The sequence below is a fragment of the Suillus plorans genome (genome assembly GCF_016647745.1).
Source record: "Suillus plorans strain S12 chromosome Unknown HD556scaffold_52, whole genome shotgun sequence".
Taxonomy (NCBI): Eukaryota; Fungi; Basidiomycota; class Agaricomycetes; order Boletales; family Suillaceae; genus Suillus; species Suillus plorans.
Genome location: NW_024537436.1, coordinates 255,375 through 268,063, shown reverse-complemented (window position 1 = coordinate 268,063; position 12,689 = coordinate 255,375). Strand labels below are relative to the sequence as shown.

Genomic DNA, 12,689 nt, shown 5'->3' with positions numbered 1-12,689 from the left:
GTGCTCATCCAATAAATTGTTTTGCAAGATTGTCGATGAGTTGGAGGAGGGATGGGAACGAGATACAAAGGCCACACTTATGAAGTGCTTCAATTGTTTGACGCGAGACTCCATTCGTCCAAAGGAAGAGTGCGAAGGACATAGAGAAAATAATGCTGTGGTGTGAGCGCTGGACTGCAAGTTGAGTCATGATGATATTGCAGGCCTTATTCATAAGTCCAGATGATTAAATTGTGAAAGAATGACGATAAATTGATACTCGTACAATACTGCAGTCCTTGACTTTATTATTTGCCTTTGCACGTTCGGTCTGCGCAGCACTCACAATGATTTGGCAAAGTATAGGTGCCTTTTCACATGTGACAGAGGCTATGGTCGTATCGACATGAAATGAGAGGAGGAGCTCGGGAGTGACACTTTCGAGTGTTGTATGAAAGGTCCGTTTGATGTTGTCCATTTCACGGTACACAGTATTACAGATGTATGAGATCGCATGCGGATGCATCCACTCGATGACACGCGCCTGGCTTCGTGGATCTTCCCATAGAAAGTCTAGCACTTGTTCCAACCTCCCCATACCCAAACTCTTCTCCTTCGCAGAAGGAACATACGCACGGTCATGATAAGTCACATAAGATGCGTTTGAAGGGTCCAGTATTGTGACGAGGAAGTCTAGGATGGATATACGACCATCCTGCAGTGTTTGGAGTGCGCTGTTGATCTGATTGTGAGTAGACATCCGGGTTCGTCTGGTACTCAGTGTAGGGATTGATGCTGGAGATCCCATGGTAATGTCAACAAATCCAGAGTCCACGGAGCGATTGAGATCGGTTTCTGCCAGCATTGAGAGGTCTCCATCACGTTCGGGCCATCCTTGAGACATTCTGAAATCCTCCCAAGTCAAGGAGAGCTTGACAGTTACAACCACTAACAAAGTACAAAAGATTAATAGGCAGAATTCATAAATAGAGTATGTCTCGCAACACTAGGCTGCCCTGCAGCAGTTGGAACAAAAGCTGATCACTGCCAGAGATGACGAGCGACGTTACATAGAACACATGTATGATCGAATAACTTAGCAGACTTATCTAAGCAGTGTCTAAGTCCTAAACAGGGTTTTCTGTCATGTGACGACTCCAAAGCGCGCACTATCCAAATTTAAACCCAGATTTACCAGTCTGTCTATCGATGGCTTGCCTCATAGACGGACTGGTCACGGCGAGTCTAGTATGCAATGCGATGAATGTGCAAGACAAGAAGATGTTTTGGGCCATTCATAAGTAATCTGACAACCAAAATGAAGACAGCTGCACCTAATCCAAAAATACTATGGCGTGAACAGGCATGCGATTTTAGTCATTGAACGGTCGTGAATGCGTTTCTAATAGGTCTCCGGCCATTAATGGTATTCAGAGTAGGCTCTGAAACGATTCAGAACGATTCAGAAACGCTCTGAAACCTGTTTTGAAAGGTTCTGAAAACCGGCTGAAAAATGCAATTTTAAACTCCATTCAAAATACTTAGCAGTTCAAATGCTTCAAACTTTCTAAGTCACACTGTAAGGTTAGGGTTAGAGGCATTTGCACACAAAAAAAAGCTGAAGGTTATATATTTCATAGCTAGTACATAAAAACTAATGGCCTTTCACTACCCTTCAAGAAATTCATGACCTTGCACTCCAGTACACTTCGAGGCTAGTGTGAAGCGGGACAGGGTGGTAGGGTTCTTAGTAGAACAATTGCATGGACGAGCGGCTGGTCCAGAAGACTTGCATGGATGTTGCGATGTGCTGCAGTGCCTGCATGAGGTAGATTAGGGAGTGACTTGAAAAAAAAAACAAGGGTGTCAGCGGAGTGGCTCTCAAAATGAACATGTACATACGCACCGGGACTCCTTGCACCATCCTGATGAGTGTCTGAGCTTCTTGGAACGCACTGGGATTCTCATGAGTCATAGAATAGAAAAGGAATTTGAACTTACACTGATGGGTTCGGACCGGTCCAGACTCATCCGAATGGTGGTGCAATGCAGTGCGAAAGGAGGGTATGGTGATGCAGCACCGAGTTGGGATATGAGAGCTAATGGTAAATGGTATGTGAGTGGCGTGATGTGGTGGCAGCACTGGGAGTGGATGGAAGGAAGTGCCGCCTGCCTGATGATGATCCTGGTAGTCGATGTTTGCTGCCAAGTCCCCCTGATGGGCTGTAAGGGTGCGAGGTGGAGCGGCCAGCACAACATGGGATGAGTGAGGTGGTCCAACTGCATGCTGCTGTGACAGGTTGCTGTCATGGATGGCATCAGCGGTGGTGTGCTCGTTGCGTGGCACAGCGCAGGTGGCAGGAACACACCTGCGTAACATTCAAACTCCGCTTAAAACTCGGTTAGATTAGATTAGTCCGCGATAATGGAATAACAGCCCACTCAGCCCAATGCCTCGCCAGTCTCGCCGTCAAGACTTGCTCAATCAAATAGATACTAGTACTTTAAATATTACAAAGGCCTGGGTTGAGCATGCCATAGCAGAGGGAGATCTTAGCTCCTCTGACTCCTCTATCTCAGAGGATGGTATTATTAGGACCCCATCACCACCTTCCCCTATGTCACTGTCCTCCCCTATGTCTGGCAGTTCAGGCTCCTCAGGCGACTCCATTCTGATTCATCAAGAATACGCTCGTATTATTGGCTCTCTTACTGCTCTTCAGGATGAGGTACAGATGGCACGTGTCCTTCACATTCCTGATGAGCCTCCTATGCGGGCACCACAGATCCAGCTTCTTGACCACTTTGCTATCCATTGCCCTGACCTATTCCGGATGAAGTTACGTGTCAATCCTGATATATTTGACGACATCCTTGATCAAATCAGTGGTGACCCTGTCTTCCACAATCAGTCCAATAATCCCCAACTCCCTGTTGCTGTGCAACTCTCTATCTTTCTTAATCGTGCTGGCCACTATGGGAATGCAGCTTCCAACCAGGATATCTGTCAGTGGGCAGACATAAGCATTGGGTCTGTTACAAACTGCACTAATCGTGTCATGACTGCCCTGCTTGGACAGCATGATAATTTTATCTGCTTTCCTACTCTCGACTCTCATGAGGTTGCACGGGCTCGTCACTATGTTCAGTCCAAGTCCTGCCCACAGTGGAGGAATGGTATTTTGGCAGTTGATGGATCACTATTCAATCTCTATCAAAAGCCAGGTCACTATGGAGAGTCATTTTACACCAGGAAGTCTCAATATTCCCTCAACTGCCAGGTGTGTTTTATTTTTACTTGACACCTCTTTGTCTGATTTAAAAAATATTTTAGGCAGTGATCCTGCCTCACAATCTCACTATAGTGGATTATTCTATTGGTCACACTGGTAGTGCACATGATGCATTTGCATTCCAATCCACTCGTGTTTTCCAACAGCATGCAATGCTTCTTGGAGATAATCATTGGATTTGGGCAGATAGTGCTTATCCCTTGGAGACATGGTGCATTCCCCCTTTCAAGAAGCCTCCTAATGGGTCCTTGACCAGAGACCAGAAGGCTTTTAATACTACCCTATCCAAGATACATCTATTATTTTATTATTCAACTTCTTGATATTCAATTAATTTTTTTAGATTCGTGTTCGGGTAGAACACACATTCGCTGCTCTCAAGGGCCGTTTCCAGTCTCTTCGGGAGCTTCGACACCCATTGCAGAATGATGACCACCTTCAGTTCCATTCCTACTGGGTGATGTGTTGCATCATCCTTCATAACATGATTATTCGCTTTGAAGAACAGCGTAACATTTTTAGTGGTGAAGGTAGTACCACTGATTGGGCCCTTAGGGATGAGGGAAGAGACCTTATTCCCCCCCCAGAGCAACAAGACCCTGATGTAGGTCTTGTGGGTGATACTTCCTATGTTGGCACCCCTGGCCATGCAGCTCGTGCAGAGTTAATGGAGAATTTGTTGAGGTAGTAACTTACAGGAATCTTGCAAAACACAAGACAAGACAAGCAGCTGATGTATTAACATAGAAATAGGAGGCATGTAGAACATGTAGGTATGACATGTAGACATATGCGAGACATGGTTTACAAAAAGAAAAAAAAACAAGCATGCGATACAAGCAGAACAAAATGAGCACACACAACTACAATGTCTGCGAACAACACACAACACAGCGGCAATGACAACGAATACACTCACAATCGGGCGCTCAGGATGCGCCCCCTCTCAACTTGAGAAGTTTGATCTCGAGCTGCAAAGCAGCCCTTTTCTCCGCCTGAACCCTAGCCTGGGCCTCGAGAACTTGAAGTTCCAAGGCCTTCGCTTCTTGCGCACGCTGGTGCACAATGGCGGCGTCACTGCATTCCTTATCGGCCTGCTCACGTTGAAACTCGATGTCACGTTGGTGTCGGTGAGCGTTGACTTTCGCGAGCTTGTATTCAGAGGCAGCCGCCTTCACAGTATATATGTAACTCATCCCGGTAGTGAGTGATTCGACTTGACCCTGGACATCCTGCATCTCAGAATCGACGCACTTTGAGAGGGAGGATTTTTGGGAGGGGGCTGCTTTGCGAGTGGATGATGTTTGCGATCCTGATATTCCTGTTGGTGTGGCACGTATGCGCGATGATGTTGCAGATGATGACGACGACATCTGAGAGGGTGATGACTTGGGCGAGCGGATGGCACCACGATTAGTAACACGATCTACATGAGTTTGGAATTTTCCACGGGAGTGGTTGTTAGGGGTATGAAGAGCATGTGTAGGGGGTGGTGAGGATGGGCAAGGGCGCTTGTTGGACGGACGTTGTTGGACAGTGTCCTCGTCCTCCTGATTCGATGGCCCGAAATTGTTGTCTCGGGGCTCCCCATCATCATCGGCATCGTTGAGAGGGGTAGAGGGGAGTGGAGGTTCGGGTTGGGTGATGAAGGTATGGTCGTCATTGGGGTTAAGGTCCTCATCCATGGGCTCATCAGGACAGGGAGGGGGGAGAGCTTTCTCCTTACTCTTCCCTTGGGCAAGCAGAGGCTCGTCCAAGATGTCATCGATGATGTCACTCTCGGTGTCCCCAACGATGTTGTCGGGATCAGGAGAAGGGGCCTGAGCGACCATCTGCTTGCCCTTCCCTTGGGTAAGGGCAGCCATATTAGCAGCGTGATCAACACCCGGCACAGATGAAATTGTCTTCAGCGCAAACACCGGATTGCTCTTCCAAAGTTTATCGAGTATGTCAAACCATGGGAAGTCGATTAGTACCTGCTCTGTAGTTTGTTGTAGCGCAGTTTGATAAATTTAAATAAAAAAAAACCTTACCTCGAAGATTTTGTGCACCAGCAGCATCAAGTGGATTGATGCCAGCACCGGTCTGATGGAAGCGAGCATGTTGTTTTTTATATTTATTCCTGAGACTAAGATTGTTTAGTGAATTAATGCATATGAGAGGGGGGAATACGCACTGCGTAATACGATTAGAAACTGCCACTGTAAATTTGTGTTTGTCCTCAGCATACGCATCCTTGTACTCCTCATCCTTCTCGAAGATAACTTCAGCTATCGCCGCCCAGATGTGATTCTTTTGACTCCCCGAAGGATCGGGTTCACTGATGGCGGGATCGCGAGATTTCTTCGACTCATTGAAGAGCACGCGGCAGTCGGCAGGATGAGTGTCGAGGAATTGTACAAGGGCATCGGTGCAATCCAACTCGCAGGTCTCCCACCTGACGCTAAACTTTGCAGCAGGGGTGGTGGAGGTAGCGGCAGGGGCAGCTGCAGAGTTGGTAGTGTCGTTGATGAATAGTGGCTGGGTGGTATTGAATACTGGTACATCCCCCCTTCCTCGCCCCCTCGTACCGCGAGTTGTACTTCCTTTGCCCCTATTAGTGCGTGGGGGCCTTTGTACAGCCATACGTAAAGTGTTATTAGTCTCGATGCGCGCTTTGATTCGTTCTGAACGTCGTACTTGTGGACGACGTTGTGCAGGCATCCTGCACGTGCAGCATGAAGGTTGTATTTCAGACCCCGCTTGGGCCTGCCGAACGTTCCGTAGATTCTGAAAGAAATTTGTCAAACTTACCCACGTTTTCAGAGCCGCCCAATTTTTACTTTGAACGCCACTATTCTGAGTCCGTGACGACTCACGACATTCATTTTTACGCTCACGTTTTATCCCTACGCGACCTGACCGGCTTGTACCTGACGCTAATCCCGCTTAAGATCTGTGACTGAGTTGATGCAGTGCAGTCATCTTCAAGGGTGCTGCGGCCTACTACATAGTAGTCATTTTTCTTTCAAAACGACGGCACCGTCAGAAGGTTCTAGCGTTTTAGCTGACGTGGCTCAATACCTCAACTATATTTAAGTGGACGGTATCATCCACGACACTGCAGTATGGCCTTCACCAGTAACACTCCATTGGATCTCAGCCTCTACAGGCTGGACCCTGCTGCACTCGAGTTTTTCCAGCAGCAGACAGGTATCACCGAAGAGGGTGATCTGAAGCACCACATCCTGGCTGTTCAAGCAAAGGCTTTCGCGGTGAGTGATAGCTTTCATCGACGTAGGTCGAGTTGTATGTGACCTGTCTAGGTAGCACCGTACCCCTGCATCTACAACTTCGGATTCACAAGGCATGCTGTACTTGTGGAAGTTACATTCTATGATTGACGTGTATTCTAGTCTCAGAATTTCGGGACACCCGAAATACCAAAGCGTGCTTCAGCTAGGTCGTGATCGCAGAAACTCACTGTTCTTGGATCTTGGATGTTGCTGTAAGCACATTCAGTTTATTTTGGTAGATGATAATCATGGACTCGCCTCGTCATAGTTGGCAATGATGCACGCAAGGCAGTCGCAGATGGCTGGCCAATCACCCAAGTGATCGCTACCGATCTTAGGCAAGGTACGCCTCACGATAGTCACCTCCCTGCGCAAACAAGGGAAAATGTATGTTAAGACTGAAACTTTATAACGACAGAATTTTGGGACCTCGGACATGTCCTTTTTCGGTCTACGCCGACATCTTTTCCCTCACAGTTCATTGCGGGTGACTGTCTTGATCCAGCTTTCTTATCGTCCGAGCCTGGGCATGCATCACAGTCACCACCTGACGTATCCTCACTCGTCTCGCTGAATGACCTGCATGGAAAACTTACTGCCATCCATGCATCATCAGTATTTCACTTATTTTCTGCAGAGCAACAGGCATCGCTCATCCGTGCTGTAGCCGCTTTGCTGTCTCCTGTGCCAGGGAGCATTGTATTTGGATCTCATGTCGGACTTCCGAAGAAGGGTACCATACGGGAGGAAGTGCTTGGTATGACAGTGGATATGTATTGTTATGATCCTGAAAGCTGGAATAAGCTCTGGCAAGATGCTGGCCCCTTCAAGACGGAGGCCGTCCTGAAAGAGGTAATAACTCCAAATGGTGAAATTGGGTGGAGGATGGTATGGAGTGCGACGATGAGGACGAAACTCACTGGATGAATCCGAAAGACATCTAGAATAAACTTTTGTGTAGTTATTCAATGACATGGTGGTGGTGTAACGAATTCCCGCTACGGCAGTAGTGGGCTTTGCTGTGTCATGCTCGGCATTCCTGTAAGTTTTATTCGCACGAGAATCTCCACAACCTCCGATGTCGAAAGATGATTCAGCCATTGCATCCTGGGATTCTCTACATTCGACGTCGCGATCAGTCCCCCCAAAAAAGCCAAACCCGCGAACGGACAGAAGCACAAGGGAGTGAAAGGGAAAATGGACTGACCGCCACCTCCGTTTCGCGACTCGCCTGATCATAATATTGATATGTGTGGCATTCAAAAACCGGCAGAAAGAAAAAAAAGGGAATCGTCTCAATTTCACCGTCCAGACTCGCCTGAGTTGATCTGTACGATACTTGTATCTGTATCTGTAAATCCAATCGATTCACATTATGACTCGCGATCGGAAAAGCGGGCTCTGCCGCGAGCGGCCTTTCGCGTGATATGTATGGATCACGTGATATTTCGTCCTAGTACGTTTTGAAGTTCCTGCTTTCAAAGTTGTAGACAAATGCGTCGCGCCTCAGTCTGGATTTTCTTAGCTTACCTGTGTACTCCATCCTTTGCTCTATATCGTAAGGAAATCTATAAAGAAGATCTCCGTATACAGTCACTCAGAGATGGGCAGGTATCGACGACATTCTCTTTTGTGACTGTTTTAGAGGGTGCAGGTCCACGAAATCCGAAGGCCTTGGGACAACGAGATGAATGTGAGTCTACCATCGCTATTTTTTATTCCTGAACTACACAAGCCACGCAGCCCAACACTACGCCTTGTTCCCACTGACTCTTGGTCAAATCCTACGCGAGTATGCGATCACCGAGCTGCATCTGACTCTCAATGCTGGAAAGTGGAATTATGATAACTGGGGACATCCTCATGAAGCCGGGGTTGGCACTGGAGCTGAGCTATGGGCTTGGATGGGCGCTAGTGAGGTAACGACGTATGTATGCTCAACGAATAGCTATGATCATGTTCACTCATTCAATCTGTCAGAGTGGATGAACGATGGTCTGGTCTCCGAAACGCACTTTCAGGACTCTTTTGCGCTTCTCTTGGGTCGCTAGATTCCCGACGAACATTGTCACCGACGGTCGCCTTCCCTTTATCCGGGTCTACCCCCACTTTTTCCCCACACGAACTTCGGCATGCCTCACTTCCTTCAGAGAATGTTTGCACGGAGAATCTAACACCCTTCTTGAAGCTACTTCCGTGCAAGAGCCATGCAGGGCTTGCTACACTTCTCAATCCTCAGAAGGTTTTTGATGCGGACTGGCATGGCATGGGGGTTCACGTGATATGGAAGGAAGACACTGGTATTGAATTAAAACTGTCCTTACAAACGGTATTCAATCCAGTGCGAACTAGCGCAGGGAAGAGACGAGGTGAGCTGGTAACCGATTTATGATATAACCCTCGCTGACAATGTCGACAGACTGGAATCTTCAATCACTGTTTGATCGCTCCATTGAACGATCATGCCCGGTAGCGAGTTCCAGTTCTATCACTGTTATTCTACCGGAAGGGAAGGACCACAAAATCACCCCTGAAAATCCTTCCTATATGGATGGTTTAGCCATTTATGACTTATCCTCCTGTGCGTTGTACAGCTATTTCCCTGCGATAAATTTGAACCAATAACGTGTCAAAGCATCTAATTTCACAATTCCGTCTAACATTGCCATGTACTGGCCGAGTGAGCATAGCTTCCAGTATCGTAAGTCCCTCTCTGTCCGTACAACTAGCCCATTGATGAATTATCAATGCAGCACTGCCACCATTAACACCGATCACCCCGCTCAGCGTGAAACGAACAATTCATGGTACAACGCAAACACGAGGCGTTTTATCTGTCTCTGTTACCAACAATTCTCCCCAGGAGATATCGGTGGGTTATTTGGAGATGATGCCTGCACTCATCACGATGTGGATGCATACCCTGAAAGTCGAAATAAACTCACAGATACGGAGTATGACTTGTGGCCATAAGGAGATTATCTTTGCTGATTATCTGGTGTATTTAGGCGACTTACTTTCAGAATTAAAATATCATCCACCTTCGCCACAATCTAATGACCGCTTCTCTCCCTCGATGTTGCAAGCTGTCCTCACGATTCCACCAAAGACCACGCTCAAAATTTCTATGGAAGTCAACAAAGCCTTTCTGAAATACACCGAACATCCACCTGATGCGATGAGAGGCTGGGATCTACCAGGGGCCGTGTTTTTCCCACTCTCTCAATTGTCTCATAACACCTCTTCAAGTTATGATTGGGAGAGGATTTATACCCCGACACTCCTTGTCGACCTCCCCACCCCAGATTTTAGCATGCCTTACAACGTCATTATCCTCAGCTGTACGCTCATGACATTGATTTTCGGAAGCATTTTTAATCTGCTGACACGCAAGTGGGTCGTAATGGAGATTCAAGAATAGTTGCGACCGATGTAATCCCATTGTACTAATTTAGTGTGCTCATGCAACCTGCTGTGCTTTTCCGGGTCAATCATCAATCCGCACCTGTCGACGCAATCGATTCGTATATATATATGTTCCGACGGCATCTGCCGGCAGTTGTCCATCTGCATATGATAAAGTGACAAGTAGTGTGCTGCGTACTCACGACATCTTCATTCCAACACCCCTGCAAGCATGATTGTCACTGGTTTGTCGTTGGAGACCCTTGCAATATTAGTGGGTTTGGTGTGTGTACTGCGCGCCTTCCAGCTCTGCTTAGATTTCCGTCGACTATTGGCGAGCATTCAGTGAGTTAACCAGCTTTATAGCATTACTTCCATAGAACTAATTTATCTTTTATAGTCATCTTCCAGGATACAGAACAATTATTAGTGCCTCATCTATGCTCGGACGCCTATTTCCCCCGATCCCCTTGTTGAACTTAGGTCATGATCATTTTTGGTTGTCGAAGCATGCCCGTACGTTGAAATTTTTCATGTTGGTTCATTTTCCCTAGTTAAGGAAAATTTCGGAAGCCTTTGCGGAGAGGGGCCTTGATATAATTTCCATTGTAAGTTGCTTGCGATACCGTGGTATATAAGAGGCTGATGGTCTCAGGCGACATGCTGGCCGAAGGCAACTGGATCGCTATTGATAGCAGACATCAATGTGATTAAAGTATGTCGGTTTATTTCGGTCTTGAAAGCCTACAAATTGATTCATCGTATCAAAGGACATTGTTTGGTCTCGTGGAGGACGCTTCCCAAAACCTCTTGAGCTATACACCGCATTAGCATTCTTTGGCAAGAACATTATCGTTTCCGAAGGCAGCGAATGGAAGCGTTACCGCAAGATCGTCGCACCTGCGTTTTCAGAAGTTAGTAACTGATGTCCATGCGTACATCAGGGTTTCCTAACTTATACCTTGAAGAGGAACAATAGACTGGTCTGGGATGCAACCACACAGATCATGCTCGACCTTTTTGATACAATGTGGGCTGGACAACAAGAAGTGGTTGTCGATCACTCCGTAGACTTGACTTTGCCAGTGAGAACTCTTGACGCCACCTCTGCGCTTCTTTGATTTCATTCGGATTATTAGATTGCCCTGTTCGTGATCGGGGCTGCAGGTGAGCATGACCGGTACTATCAATGAATAGTTGTCGATATAGTGAACTCGTTATAGGCTTTGGTCGTCCCATATCTTGGAAAGAGGACGCTGTGGTCCCACTCGGACACCAGCTGACTTTCAAAGATGCTATCCACACAGTGTCACAAAACCTCACCCTTCCATTATTAGTACCGAGATGGGTCATGGGACTCACTAAACATTTCAGGCGTACAAGGCTTGCCTTCGATGAATTGCATGTTCGTACCATAATTGTGGCTGAACACTTGACATTTTTAGTAACCCTCTTTTGTAGCGATACCTTACAGAGATGATTCATGAACGGCAGGGGTCACAGCAGGAACATAATCACGACCTATTATCTAGTTTGTTGTCAGCAAATGACAGCAATGACTCATTGAAGGATGATGTGAAACTGAGCGACAGCGAATTAATTGGTAAGCTACAATTTCAGACTCTGTAGCAGAACATGGTGACATTGTCCAACAGGCAATATCTTCATATTCTTAGTCGCGGGACACGAGGTACTACATCCCTTCCACACTTTGCCTCGTGCTAACAACTCACAGACGACAGCCCATACACTTTCTTTTTCGTTCGGACTATTGGCTTTGCATCCCGATAAACAAGAAGAAATGTACCAACACATCAAGCGTGTACTGCCTGATGGAAGAATTCCTGTATGGACCCCTGAATCACAGGCAGCTATGCAACCAGGCTCATGATGTTTTCGACAGACTTATGATGATATGTCATCATTGACCTACTCTTCTGCGTCAGTTTGCCTCTAAATCGACTGAGCTATGGGCTGACATCATGACAGTGTATTCAACGAGACAATGCGGATGTTCCCCCCTGTATGTTGGTGGAGTGTATATTTCTGAGCGATATCGTTGACTTCAGGCACAGGCTTCCGTAGTGCCAAAGTTAAGTGCCGAAGACACGACCTTCACCCTCACAGATGCGAATGGGACGATGAAAACAGTCGTTGTACCTAAAGGAATGGAACTTGGGCTGCACATAACTGGGCTTCACTACAATCGTATGATACTTGCCAAATGCAAAGAGACAGTAACAAACTGACGCATGATTGCAGCTAAGTACTGGGAAGATCCATTCGTGTTTAAGCCCGAACGATTCTTGGGTGACTGGAGCCGAGATGCATTCCTTCCCTTCAGTGCTGGTAAGTGTCTTAACATCTTGCTCAGAATGAACTTGAAGACGCTTATTTCAATGAAGGTTCTAGAGGGTGTGTAGGAAGAAAGTGAGTATATTGTCATTGTGCTTCGTCATCCATTTGAATTTGGTCAGGTTCTCGGAAACCGAAGCAGCAGCTGTTCTCACCATTTTAATTTCACGATACACCATTTCAATCAAGGACGAGCCGGAATTCGCTGGCGAAACGTACGAGCAGCGCAAGGCGAGAGTGCTTGACGCACGAAGTAAAATCACTCTGTCGTACGTTGAACTTCTACTCTTGTAAGATGAATTGTTGATGGCTGTCAGACCAACCCGTCTTCCCCTGGTGTTCAGACGCAGGACCTGAAGAAAATACTCTGTTCTTATAATAT

The 12,689-nt window shown here is 46.8% G+C and overlaps 4 protein-coding genes across 4 annotated transcripts; 3 read left to right on the top strand and 1 right to left on the bottom strand.

Annotated features, from left to right (window-relative positions):
• Positions 1-4,201: 4,201 nt before the first annotated feature.
• Positions 4,202-5,657, bottom strand: HD556DRAFT_1491298 (uncharacterized protein; the record flags this gene model as incomplete). The annotated part of the gene is made up of 3 exons (XM_041308796.1): positions 4,202-5,253; positions 5,306-5,400; positions 5,449-5,657. Coding segments are annotated over 3 exons (1,356 nt in total), but the record flags the coding sequence as incomplete, so codon positions are not given.
• A 410-nt stretch (positions 5,658-6,067) lies between these two features.
• Positions 6,068-7,540, top strand: HD556DRAFT_1393705 (uncharacterized protein). Its single transcript, XM_041303615.1, has 5 exons — positions 6,068-6,526; positions 6,578-6,618; positions 6,668-6,759; positions 6,816-6,890; positions 6,966-7,540. The coding sequence occupies exons 1-5, from the start codon at positions 6,380-6,382 to the stop codon at positions 7,472-7,474; spliced, it is 864 nt and encodes a 287-aa protein (XP_041157212.1). The 5' UTR covers positions 6,068-6,379; the 3' UTR covers positions 7,475-7,540.
• Positions 7,541-8,041: 501 nt separating this feature from the next.
• HD556DRAFT_1242729 (GPI transamidase component PIG-T) lies at positions 8,042-9,968 on the top strand (the record flags this gene model as incomplete). The annotated part of the gene is made up of 7 exons (XM_041298309.1): positions 8,042-8,240; positions 8,291-8,474; positions 8,528-8,916; positions 8,967-9,128; positions 9,183-9,266; positions 9,301-9,501; positions 9,556-9,968. The coding sequence occupies 7 exons, from the start codon at positions 8,042-8,044 to the stop codon at positions 9,966-9,968; spliced, it is 1,632 nt and encodes a 543-aa protein (XP_041157211.1).
• Positions 9,969-10,184: 216 nt separating this feature from the next.
• Positions 10,185-12,664, top strand: HD556DRAFT_1242610 (cytochrome P450; the record flags this gene model as incomplete). The annotated part of the gene is made up of 18 exons (XM_041298295.1): positions 10,185-10,297; positions 10,353-10,468; positions 10,526-10,560; positions 10,608-10,667; positions 10,723-10,866; positions 10,921-11,037; positions 11,092-11,119; positions 11,176-11,357; positions 11,414-11,555; positions 11,608-11,642; positions 11,688-11,798; positions 11,856-11,893; positions 11,942-11,975; positions 12,028-12,160; positions 12,215-12,301; positions 12,358-12,382; positions 12,430-12,576; positions 12,625-12,664. The coding sequence occupies 18 exons, from the start codon at positions 10,185-10,187 to the stop codon at positions 12,662-12,664; spliced, it is 1,587 nt and encodes a 528-aa protein (XP_041157210.1).
• Positions 12,665-12,689: the final 25 nt, after the last annotated feature.

What these genes read in the sequence shown, in the direction of transcription:
- HD556DRAFT_1393705 (XM_041303615.1), top strand. Translation starts at nt 6,380, where the DNA reads ATGGCCTTCACCAGTAACACTCCATTGGATCTCAGCCTCTACAGGCTG. An exon ending in TTCAAGCAAAGGCTTTCGCG is followed by an intron (nt 6,527 to 6,577) that starts GTGAGTGATAGC and finishes TGACCTGTCTAG; the next exon opens with GTAGCACCGTACCCCTGCAT. An exon ending in CGCTACCGATCTTAGGCAAG is followed by an intron (nt 6,891 to 6,965) that starts GTACGCCTCACG and finishes TTATAACGACAG; the next exon opens with AATTTTGGGACCTCGGACAT.